The sequence below is a fragment of the Triturus cristatus genome, chromosome 2_1 (assembly GCF_964204655.1).
Source record: "Triturus cristatus chromosome 2_1, aTriCri1.1, whole genome shotgun sequence".
NCBI lineage: Eukaryota > Metazoa > Chordata > Amphibia > Caudata > Salamandridae > Triturus > Triturus cristatus.
In genome coordinates, this window is record NC_140581.1 from 896,905,210 (window position 1) to 896,918,223 (window position 13,014).

Below are 13,014 nucleotides of genomic sequence, written 5' to 3' on the forward strand. Positions count from 1 at the left end.
TCTTGTCTACTATGTTCCAAAAAAGTGTCAGTCCCCTGGACCATCCAGTGCCCGGAACAGGTTGTGGCGATATGAGTAAAACGTCCTCTGAACTGTTCATTTTCAAAAAATATTGCTTGCACATTATGGACTTGAAGTCATAAATGTATAATGTCTGCTTCCAGGTACTCTCAAGCACACAGACATGAAGTACTGTATATATCTGCTCCTTATGCATCTCAAGGTTATCCAATTTACTGAAGGTTGTGGAAGGTTAGCTGTTTGATTAGTGCTCATATTCCTGTCTGTCCTCATGACCTTTACATTTGCATCGGAGGTCGAACCTCCAGTCTGCTATAATTCTGAATTTCCACTTTACCACTTTGCTTCACTGTGTGATTGCTTCTTTGAGCACTATATGGATTTCTGTTGATGACTACAAATTCTTAATCAAAGAAACTGCATGAATGGAGTTTGTAGGTGTTTGCTTATTCTGTATTCATTATAATTTTGGATTATGTGCACTTCCCAAAAATTGCTGAGTGTTTTAAAATAAGTCAATAGTGAACTGCTGTGTTTTAGAATGTTATAATCCTACCCATGGTTCCTAGTTGGCATACTGGGTAGCCCTTGTATTTCTTTGCATCGTAGCTTCAAACGAGTTATGGTCTATCCTTGCATTACCCAACTTGCTGCTGCCTGTACTTTGTTTTGTGCAGTGGAGTGTGTGTGTGTGTGTGTGTGTGTGTGTGTGTGTGTGTGTGGTTTGCTGTGTGTGTGTAGTTTGCTGTGTGTTTCGCAGAGAAATGCTTGCGCTGCTTTTAGCTTCTCAGTTCCTCTTGTGTTTACATGGAGACTTGCACTTTCACTGCATTTGCTTAAAGTGTTCTGGATTTTGAGGGATCATTCCACTGTTAATGATTATACTGTGCAAATTCTGTGTGTCTTGCAGATTCACACACAAAACCCCCCTACACATCAGTCCACCCTTTCATCCACACATGTACCATCCGTTAGGCACAGGACAGTCCGCAGTGGCCGAATGATCCCTCAAATCCAGAAAACTTTAAGCAAGTGCAGTGAAAGTAAACCGCTCCAATGCCCTTGGGCCGTGCTGGCGCTATATAAAACTGCAAAAACCTTAACCTAATGAATGGTGATACTGAGCTTTACGCAAGCTCTCCACCAAAGTGCAGTGGTACTTACACACAAGTGTGCTTTGGCGCATCGTGAGGGGTATGAAGAGTAGTATCAATTAAATGACATTGTTTTGTGTGGTTCTCTATTTCCGTTTGACTTTTGAAAAACGTTCATTGCCACGTCTTCTGAATGTGAAGCAAACTTGCTTGGCTAATGAACATGCCATATTTGTTCTCCGCATCCAAATTAAGTTTGAAAAGATCATTACTGTGTACAAAACAGGCTGTTTGGCTTTTCAGGGCTTGTTAAAATTGCAATTTGTGACTAACAATCATTGTGCTCCCTAGCATGTTACCCACATGTTGTTGTACACAATTGACATGCTAGGATTTGCATGCAAAAGACACTACTACATCTACATCCTTTACCATGAAGGATTGCACTGACTCCACCTGCTAGCAAGAAAGCCCAGGGCCTGATTCACTGTAGTAAACATGTATTTGCATTTTTATTTTATAGGGCACATGCTGCGAACTGGGGAAATAAATTGATGCTTTAGTCCAGGAATTAATGGCTAATGGCGTCTGCGTATGGATACTTTTCACCTACCAGTTTTAACCTGTTCACGAACCCGTGAGAAAATCAATAAATCTATTGATTTAGGAGTATTTTATCCACAATGCTCAATTGTGACTGCCAGGGAAAGTAACTTGCACATTGTTAGCTAATGGTTTTTATTTAGTTGTAGACTCGATAAAGTGAACTTTTTTAAAATTTTAAAATATATTTGTATTTTTGCATAGTAAAATGGCACATGAACAAAGTATACATATATTCAGGCATTCCATATTACATTTGGTGTGTTTGATATATCCACCGACAGAATTTTCTATCTTCAGTTATCTTTGCACCGTCGTATATACACATTACATCGCATGCAAATAACATAGTATTTTGGAAACCTCCGTTATAATACTTCTGGGTCTTGTGGTATAAGTGGTAAGGTGCATATCTCCCCCCTGTACGTGTTCCACCCTTTCCATAGTCGTATCCACTTTTTCTGGCACCCCCTGCGTACATACAGTCTTTTCTGCCACCATAGCTGATAAAGTGAACTTTTTGACTTTTTCTTCAGCTTTGGGATAAGATTAAGGGGGGAGGGTGGGGAGATGACATTGACGGGCCAATATGAAGCAAGATTAATTTTTTAAAACCCCCAAAAAATGGTATTGTGCGTAGCTGGCAAATCATTTTTGTAAATGTTTTTTATTGAAGGCAATAGCTGGTATTTTTTTCTTTTTGCGGAGTCATACTTGCATTAAATTAAAACAAACACACTCTCCTAGAGACAAATCGGAAGTCGTGCTGGAATAGAATTGTGATTTTCAAAACTCAAGTGTTAAGAAAATCAGGATTTTAAAAGAGACACAGGGGCGTAGATTACACCCAGTGTCTTTTAATGAGCTGCCCAAAAGCAGACACAAAGCTGTAGTAACATACTATTGAAATAAACATTATACATTTCCTGGAATATAGCCTCTTTAATGGGACTTCAAAGAATTACATTGACCCCCAATAACACAATAGCGAAACTTCTTTTTTCTAACAAAGTCTTCTCGATCACTCCTCCATCTCAATACTTCGACTCCTTTATCAGAAAACTCTTCCACTGTTTACCTAAATTCAAACTTGTCAACTATATAGAATTCAAACTCTGTATCAAACAGCCAGAACGTGACTAGCAAAGCAAATTTGCTCTAGAAAAACTAACATGAGTTTTAGAAGTTGAAAAATGAAAATATTCTACTCAAAAGGATGTAGTCCTAAAAGGGATAAATTTAGCCTCGTTGTCTTTAATAAAATCTTGATTTTTCTTAAAACTGAAGCTTTGAAAATTGCTATTTTATAGTCAGACCAGAGGCTCTGGTTATCTGCAAGTTCAGAGCCCTTGCACCACATTTTAAAATAAAATGTTGCAGAAACGTCCACATTTGATCAGTCAGCAGAGAAAATATCCTCCAATCGACCCTACCCATAACCTAAGTCTTACATGCCATTGCACCCCTCGAAGAGTGTGCCCCAAACTCACCCACATCATATCCTGATTCCTTCATCACACCTCAACAATCTCCTAATTGTTGCTAGTGCTACTGGTTTGAATGGCTTCACACAAGCGATCGACAACTGATACTCCCTCAATGATCTCACGTTACCATGTCCTTCTTTTATACTCTTTAACACATCTCATCGCATACAACCCCCGCTGATCCCTAAAATGAAATACTCCATAACCCTCGTAGTAGTTTTTGTTCTCCTTGTAATATTTAACACTCCTTTCTACAGAAAATGAAACTTATTTTACATAACCAGTGTTTGAAGATAAAAACATCTTAAGACTTAAAGGTAATATTACCAATTTCCAAGACCGTTGCTTTAAGGGCAAGTCCCCATTATCTGGCCAATCTTTAATAAAACACAAACCTACACTACCATCTCAAAACAGGAATATCTTCGGCATTCAAAAACATATACTCATTGTTAACTTGCAAACCAAAGCTCCTTTCCCAATTAAATGATCCTCTACTATAGCTGATTTAGAATCAGTTACTGTACAGTAACTAATACCTCCACTCCTAAAGATCTGGTCAGAAATTCACGACCACTATTACAGGTATTCTCACGGGATCCAAGCCTCATTCAGCACACCAACTAAGCCAAGCTGACCAATCTCTTCCTGGTTTGACCAAGTCTGAAGCTTCTCATGAAAAACCGCTGACTCTCCATGGGTCACAGAAATCGCCCAAGCCATCAATTGCAATTGTCCTGTCACAATCAGTTTGTGAAATTCCTCCTGATGTGTTCGCAGCAAAGCAGGAAACAATGGAAGTAACAATGGCACAACTAAACACATGCATATCACTGCCGGGAACCGTTTTAGAATTGTCCACATAGAGCAGTCAAAACCAGACAGACCTGATCGCTCCCAGTGTGCAACAAAACCCTGGCCGCCCTGAAAAAGGGGAAAATCCCTCTGCCTACCCACATCTGCAGAAAAATCATCTACTGTCCCTGCCCTCTGTACTTACTTCAAAATTTGTGAAGCAAAATAGACTGCTTAAAGACTCCATGTGTTCTCTAACTTCAAGCACCTTCCTTGTCTGGCATCCGCTCTCTTGAGTCTACCTAATACCTTGAACGCCAGTCCGCTTCTACATTAACACATGTTCCACCCTCATTGATGTCTGATGATCCAGGCAGCAAATGCTAAATATTTTTTGCTAATTCTGTCTACTTTTTGGTTCTTACAGAAATCTCTTCTCTCGCATCGAGATTCAACCTCAGTCACTGGTGATACTATTGACCCTTACAATAGGAATCTTGTTTCAACCTCTACAAGGACCAATATTGCAAAATATAGCAGAACTCAACCTAAAAAAATTAACGACTTGACTCTTAGGAAACTGCATTATCTGAGGCTGCATTTCAGAACATTTAGAATCATTCAGTTGTTATGATACTGTAACTTTTTTTGGGGAGTTGATTAATCGAGACTGCAAATAATTGAAGCCTCCAATATTGACATAAATGCAGTCAGCAGCATGTTGGACAATGCCAAACAAACGATTCTCCCCAGCCTTTTTCTCAGACACATTTGGCCTAGTGAAGAATGTCTGTGTAGGTCAGACCGGTTCTCTGAACTTGTATTTGCATTTGAAAAGCTTTTTGCTGTGAAAGTGTCTAATGGATGCATGTCATGGCTCTTTGGAGCAGTCACCTGTGCAGCACAAAACCGTATTTAAATGTAGTGTATTTTAGGAGTGTATGGTTGTCCTGTTGTTTTTTTTTTTTGTTTGTTTTTTGTTGTTGCTGTGATACTATGAGGGAAGTGTTTTGAAGTCGTACTCGAGTGACCAGCAGGATTGCTCTTAACTTGTCTTGGGGGTGAAGTGCCTAGCAGTAGGATGGAGGAAGTTGGTGTGATAGAGGCCTAAATAGGAGAAGGATATGGTCCAAGTGAAAGTGCTCTACTTGGATGGTCTGCTTTACAGGTAAGCAGTTTTTTTAGGCCAGGGAAACGATAACATGTAGGCAAGTAGACATCACCAAGATTAATTAAATTGCAAATAATTCTGTGCTGCCTGCGTTGACCCCTGACGTCCTCTTTATATATACAACCATTTTAAAATTCCATAGGGTGTTAATGTCCATCTGATTTCATGACGAAATGCACCCCTATGCATCCTATCAGTACAGCATTTTTTAGCAGAAAGAAGAAAATGCATCCGGATAGTCTTTCAACGTAAAGAGAGAAAAGGGGTGCTGCCACTTCAAGAATCCCTAAGGTTTCTCTAACCATAAAGCATCCCACTGGCAGCCCCCCCCCCCTTTACCCCCAAGAGTCAGTTTTCCATTTCCATCTCAGGTGAGCAGGACCTTCATAGAACATGTGAGGTTTTGAACCTCAGTCTATTTCATTTGTCAATATTTTTCATAACATTTTAAACTGCACTCCACATCTTTAGATCTTTCCTATTGAGTTACCTCACACATTCTAAATTTCTGTGGGATTGTTTCCACAAAATGCCTTCTCTTTTTGAAAAGTTATTTTCATGTGGCAGGAAAAAGGCGTTGTCGGTTCCCAACAAGGTTTGTGTGGTGTGTTTGCCATAAGGTCACACATTCAAAGATTACAAGATCTGTAAAAAGATTTCTACACGTACTCTTAGGGGACAGAGAATGCATCAGGTTAAGGGGCCTCTTGGAAGAAATTAGAGCAGATGAGGCGCAGAAGGAAAAGAGGAGACTTGAGAGGTCTTCTCATGTTCCTCTGAAAAACAGCCTCTTAAAATACTCCCACAGAGGGAGTTTTAAAGAAAAATCTACGTCAAGACATTGAACACCTAATTCTCCACATCATTCTGACTCTACTTCAAAGGAATCAGTCAAGGTCGAGAGCAACCAACTACCTTCTTTTCCCTCCAAAGAGAGCTTGACATTAGACAAATGTCATCATAAGAAAGAGATGAGATTGGCATCAATACGCAGGCATCATTCTATGTCACAGAAGGACCCGACGGTGTCAGTCTTCGTCTACATCAAAGACATCTCACAGTTTGACGTTAATGGTTTTGATGTCTAAAAAAAGCCATAATCATCCAACTTCATCTCTGTCAAAGTCTATGCAAATACTCATCTCACCAAACATGCTGGGATCTCCAGCCCCATCTGTAACTTAACTACAATCTTCCTCTGTTACATTCACCAGAGTTCATCACGAGAGCAGCAGAGAATGAATACTCCAAGGTTTTCTACCTCCTCTTTTACGGTAACTAGTCACAATATCGAAAAAGAAATAACGACTGGACAGAATGTCGAGTTTTTAATATAGAATGGACAGAATATCTAATTGCAAAAATATAGTGGTGCAGCATATCGAAATTCAGGTAAGAAATATCGATTTTCATAATATCGAAGTTAGTAATATTGTCAGTCATAATATAGTTAAAAAAATCGCTTTTTTTTATATAGTGTTTTTATGTGTTAAAAGTATGTATTATTTTTGTAATGTATTTTTGAGGTTTTTTTTAAAGTAATGAATTTTATGTTATTTAATTTTTGCGTAATTTTATTCCGTAGCGGGTTGTGGGTTTATAGGAGAATAGGATGGGAAGTAATTTTATTATAGCAAATTAAATATTAATTTTTAGGAATTATTAATTATTTTTAATTTAATTTTGCGTTTTAGTTCTGTAGCGGGTTGTGGGTTTATAGGAGAATAGGGTGGGAAGTAATTTAATTGTAATTAAGTAATTTATTTGATATAAGCACAAAGATGAGGGTAGAGGCTAATTGAATCCGCACCCAGCAAACAACAGTGGTTCTTGTAATCAAGTGAGTAGTGGTGCACGAAACCAGAGAGTACTCCCCTCTTTACTCCCAAAAATATAGGATGAAATCCTACATAAACATATATACACACAAGTGGTTCAGCACTAAACACTATACACTTCTCATATAATCAGAGCATGTGACACCAATTGTAGAGTTTTTCTTCTTTATTTATCTTGATCGCAGATATCTTGTCATTCGTATATTCACATAACCGTAGCCAACGCGTTTCGTCTCACACGAGACTTCAGGGCTACCAAAAAAACATATATAAAAAATATATATATAAAAACAATCTCCGACCTATAATAATCTTTCCAAGCATATTATAAAAATATATAGACTACTTCATTAAAAATGCCAAATGCAAAACACCACTAAAGATCCAATTCATTCACTGACAAAACAACAAGAAGGCCTGAATATAGTACAATAGAAACATTTTTCTCAATGCATCATATATATCCTGCATCATATATTCGTCATGCTATTCACTCCACAATTGTATGTATGGCTTTCCACGTATATCTGCACATTGCATCATTCAATTAAAGTTCAGCACAAGCGTTTTGTTATCCTCAATGAGCCATCAAAGGATATAGACATATCAGGCGTGCATTTAGTTTCAATTGTGACAGGACTGTTCTAATTTGTCTCATAATATCAAGATAGCTTACAGAGAGAAACCCATTGTGTACTGACACTGTCAGTTAAACATTTCCTATTATTGCCAGGTCTTATTATTACACTTTACAAACCACACGAGTCATCATTATATTTTAGTTCATGTGAATAACATGTATGTGACTTGCATACCTTATGTATATACTGAGTAATCTCCTTTTGTGATGGCGAGTTCCTATGATATGGAGTTCTGCAATGAACACTTCTCAAGGTCACATGATATTCTAGAAAAGGAGAGTTTTTTTACATGTATGGGCATCCAGACATGATATGTGCCATGATATTTTCACTAACTAAACACCATAACTGAACTAAAGTATAAACGAGCAATTACTGCTGTTCACTCAATTATTCGAGATTATGTTGTCATTTTCACTTTATATTTCATATATTGTATTACGCATTATTATTTACGTTATTACCGCTCTATACATTTCTTACGAATTCTAACGTCCTAACATAAACGGATACGTTATGAGTTGTAGTCTGAATCAATTGCTTAGTGCAAATTCATTATGTTTGTCTTTACGAGAATTATTTGATACTAACTAAGTCCATAAGTATTAAATGTGCGTGGATCTGACTATGATAATTAGAACGCTTGTGCTGAACTTTAATTGAATGATGCAATGTGCAGATATACGTGGAAAGCCATACATACAATTGTGGAGTGAATAGCATGACGAATATATGATGCAGGATATATATGATGCATTGAGAAAAATGTTTCTATTGTACTATATTCAGGCCTTCTTGTTGTTTTGTCAGTGAATGAATTGGATCTTTAGTGGTGTTTTGCATTTGGCATTTTTAATGAAGTAGTCTATATATTTTTATAATATGCTTGGAAAGATTATTATAGGTCGGAGATTGTTTTTATATATATATTTTTTATATATGTTTTTTTGGTAGCCCTGAAGAAGTCTCGTGTGAGACGAAACGCGTTGGCTACGGTTATGTGAATATACGAATGACAAGATATCTGCGATCAAGATAAATAAAGAAGAAAAACTCTACAATTGGTGTCACATGCTCTGATTATATGAGAAGTGTATAGTGTTTAGTGCTGAACCACTTGTGTGTGTGTAAGTAATTTATTTGTATTTAATGGTATTGATAATTTATTAATGATTAATTGGTAATTCATTTTTAATTGGTAATTCATTTTTATTGATTAATTGATTATATTGTATTAATTCGGAACGGGTTGTGGGTTTATAGGGGAATAGGGTGGGAAGTAATTTAATTGGAATTGAGTAATTATTGAAATTATTTTTGTGTATTGATAATTAATATACTGTTAATTATTAATTGGCATTTGTTTTATTACTTAATTTTGGTATTGAAAATTAATTTGTTAATTATTAATAGGTAATTTTTAATACATCATATTTATTGGTATTTATAATTACATAATTATTAAATATTTTGTAATCTGTAATTTTTAATGGTATTGATAATTAATTTATTTTTATTTAATTAAATCATTACTTTCCCTACAGTTGCCCTCACAGGAGTGGGAATAGTAATTTTTACCCTCCCGATATCCAAAAGTTTCCTTACTGTTGAACTCACTGGAGTGGGAATAGTGATTTTTAACCTCCTGCTATCCAACGCTTTCCCTACTGTTGCACTCACTGGAGTGGGAATAGTAATTTTTACCCTCCCGCTATCCAACGCTTTCCCTACTTTTGAACTTACTGGAGTGGGAAAAGTAAATTTTACCCACCCGCTATCCAACACTAAAGATATTGAATATTTAGTAATATTAAGTTAATATATATATTAAAAAATAAAAATGCATGTTTATTTTCTTTTCAATTTACATTAATTATTTATTAGTTTTGAGGTTATTTAAGTATTTTTAAGTAAGTTTTACTTAATTATAGTCATTATTTCATTATTTTACATTACTTTTAAGACATTAAATTTTTTTTAACAAACTATATTATTTACAACAATATTTTGAATTCAATATTTTTGTACTTGCCTGTTTGTAGATAAGAATTCGATATTTTGGTGTTCTTTATTTTGTCAGCGATATTCTGTCAGTGATCCCTCTTTTACATCTACGCCTAGGAAGAGAGTAGTCTCTGTCAAAAACCTTTTCTTCTGTCTCACATCTAGTTATGCCAGATCCGCAACGGTTGCCATTCAGGCCAATAATACTGTATGAGGATCTGCTGCAATGATGTCTACAGCCATTAAACTTATTACCAAAGATGGTCTCAAGATAAACATCAGTGTCAACGATCAGGATGAGGAAACCACTAGTCCATCTCCAAGCCATACTCTAATAAAAAGAAAAAGATATAGTGGTTTTGTTGGTTTCAAATTGCATGTTTTACGTGACACTTTCACCTAAATATAACATCGCTTTAAAAAAAAACTGTGAATTTCTGAGGTTTTTTAATGTAAAGTTCTTACAATTCCTAACTATGGCGTCATTTTAACCTTTGTTTATTTCAGCGAATATATATGTGTGTTTATATATGTGAGAGAGAGAGGAATATAGGTATAAATAAAGTATTGCTGTGAAATGTAAATTCCAGGAGGAATGAAAGGTGTATGAGCAAAATCTTTACACTGATGTATACAGTAATGAGGTGTTAAATTAGGTTTTTTCTTTTATCTTATGAATCATCCTGTTTTTCACTTTTTCATATAGGGCATTCTAATAAAGAACCTCACACATAAAGATCAGCTTCTGACCAAGTTGCAAGGTAAGAAATCATTTTTTGCTGCTTAAACCAACACCGCACATCTGTTGTGTCACAGCCACGGCACCTCCATTATGTTTTGTGCCAATGTAGCTCTTTGGTTTCACACCCAGGGCATTGCACACAACTTTATCCATGACTACTGGGCTCATACACTGTATAAGTTATCCGTATTGTTGAATTTTAAGACCAGTGGTTTGAATTACAGGTTTGTTGATTTATTAGTCCTTTCTTCTCCTGCCAGAACTTGCGCACAGTGTCTCTTATTTTTGTGGGTTAGGAAAAGAAACAGAATTTGTTACATGATATACCTTGCATGCCAGATGATTATGGTTGATTGCAGTAACTCTGAAACCACAAGCGATACTGCTGGCTAGCAGTTGGGACAGCTCAGAACGACCCCGATTCCATGCAGGGGCACATGAGTACCTCAGCAAAAGCTGCCCAACCACCCAAACTTGCTTTCAGAGCCCCACTGACCTTGGGCCATGGCGGTCTCCACTAGCAGGTGCATGAAGACAAATTTACTCTGCCTAGAAAGCCTGGCACTACCTTAGAAAAATATAAGACCTTGAAATTTATTTCAATGCCAGTACCGAAAAAGGCCACATCAGCACTCCGGAAGTCAGGTAAGGACTCTGAGCCGAAGCGGCGCACGTCTGATCTGAAAAGAGCCTCAGAACCCAAAGATATTTCAGCACTAAAGCCATCAGCTCCTAAGCAGTCTGTATCGAAACTCCATACGCACAAAGCCGCAACATGGACAGAACCCTCTTCGGCGCCTACCACGCCTTCGACACTGAAAGCCACCAAAGATGGCGCTGAGCCACAGCAAATCAAGTGAAAACCATTCTAAAGCTCTTGCAAGACAAGCTTGATGGGGGACAAAACACTCTTTTGTACACCCTGACACTGGGGGAACTGGGCACCAAAGCTCCACCACCTGTTTCGCTCATGCTTCTCAAAAGGAAGAACACATTTGAGGAGGACAATGCTGGGTGTGAACCTGCTAAACCACTAAAGAAGCAGAATGACAGAGGCACAATCCCTGTCTTTTTCCCTCCTCCTCCTTCCCTTTCCTCTGCCTTCCCTTTCCTCTGCCTTCCCTTTCCCCTGCCTCCTTTTCCTCACCCTACATCCTCACCCACCCTGCCTACACCGCCACAAAGGCCAGTGCACCCATCCTCTCCTGAACACCTGCCCTCAGAGCAGTCACATTTTTCACCAGATCAGTCACTTACTGGTGATGGCCAACCAGGGGGATATAATATCCCCTATTTCAGAGCCACAAGGGATCCTAATACTGCCCCCTGACCAATGGGATTTTTATGATGCAGATCCGGTGGATGATACAAATCCTAACATCTACCCATCAAAGCAGTCACCACCATATGATACAACATCAGATCATGATCTCTTCAGCAGAGCAGTTGTTTACCATATGGTAACTCTGCACATTATACAAGAACAGGATGATTTCCTGGTAGACACACCTAATAGGTCTGAAAAACAGCTCAGTCACTCCCTATGCTTATTGGCATTTTTCTCTACCTCAAGACATATTTAAGCAGCCAGTTAAATCTAGGGTAGTCACCCATAGAATGGAAAAAAGTACAAAGCATGCCCATTGGCCCTGAATATATTAAGGGTCATGTTGCACTGGATTCATTGGTGGTACCCACAGCCAGAAAGAGGACAAATTCACAGGGAATGGTAGATGCACCTCCAACCAATAAAGAGAGTAAAAAGCTTGTCGCATAGCAGGCAGCTACTCGTGTGCATTACAAATTCTGTATGGCTACTCTCCAGGTATAATCGAGCCACATGGTACGAAATGCAGGAACTACTGCAGCACCTCCCTGATCAATACCAACGTGTACGCAACTGGTAGAAGAGGGCAGGACTATCTCTAATGCCACCAGGGGCGGTGGGTGAGATTTTAAAGTGGTGGGGCGCAAACGAATTAGCATACAGCACCGTAGCGAGCGCAGCGAGCGAGCCCGAACCCCAAAAGGGGGGTTTGGGGGGATAACCCCCCCCAAGAAAATTTTGAAAAAAAAGAAGAAAAATCGTGCATTTTCAAGCAAATTTGAGAAAGCAGGAAGGTTAATAAAGCAATTGTGAAAGTGCAGTTATTACATTAATAGATGGCATAACATAGGTAGCTGCTTATTCAGTATTACCACAGAGCTTCATACATTCTGTCCTATTATGCTCAGGTGCTGAATTCAGACTATAAGACTCATGGAAATCTCAGCTCTAAGAGTAGAAGAAGTTGCACAGCAGTGTAATGGTTGCCAGGCTCGTTCCGCAGGAGCGTCAGGAACTTGAAGAAAAGTCCACAGTCTTCCCCTACGGCCTTCCGACTCTATTAGACTCTAGAGTAACGAATGGCACGCAAGGGGAAAACAGGGAAACAAAACAAGGAAAGGCGGGGGAAGAAAAACAGTCTTACAATATACTGAATATAAAAGAGGCAGCGCAATGCGCTGTTACCGTGATTCTGGTTGAGCTGAACTTTGTACACACACTTCACATAGGTCCACGCAAGTACCCCAAATATAAATGGTATAAAGCAGTGTTTCCCAAACTGTGGTCACAT

General features: G+C 38.2%; 1 protein-coding gene across 2 annotated transcripts in view; it reads left to right on the forward strand.

The window, feature by feature from the left end:
- Window positions 1–13,014, forward strand: part of GOLM1 (golgi membrane protein 1) — a 356,993-nt gene that overhangs the window by 195,522 nt on the left and 148,457 nt on the right. For both annotated transcript variants that reach the window (XM_085633090.1, XM_085633091.1), the window contains one exon: window positions 10,361–10,415. In XM_085633090.1, coding sequence (XP_085489216.1) covers window positions 10,361–10,415 — 55 coding nt within the window. The remainder of the gene's footprint in view (window positions 1–10,360; window positions 10,416–13,014) is intronic.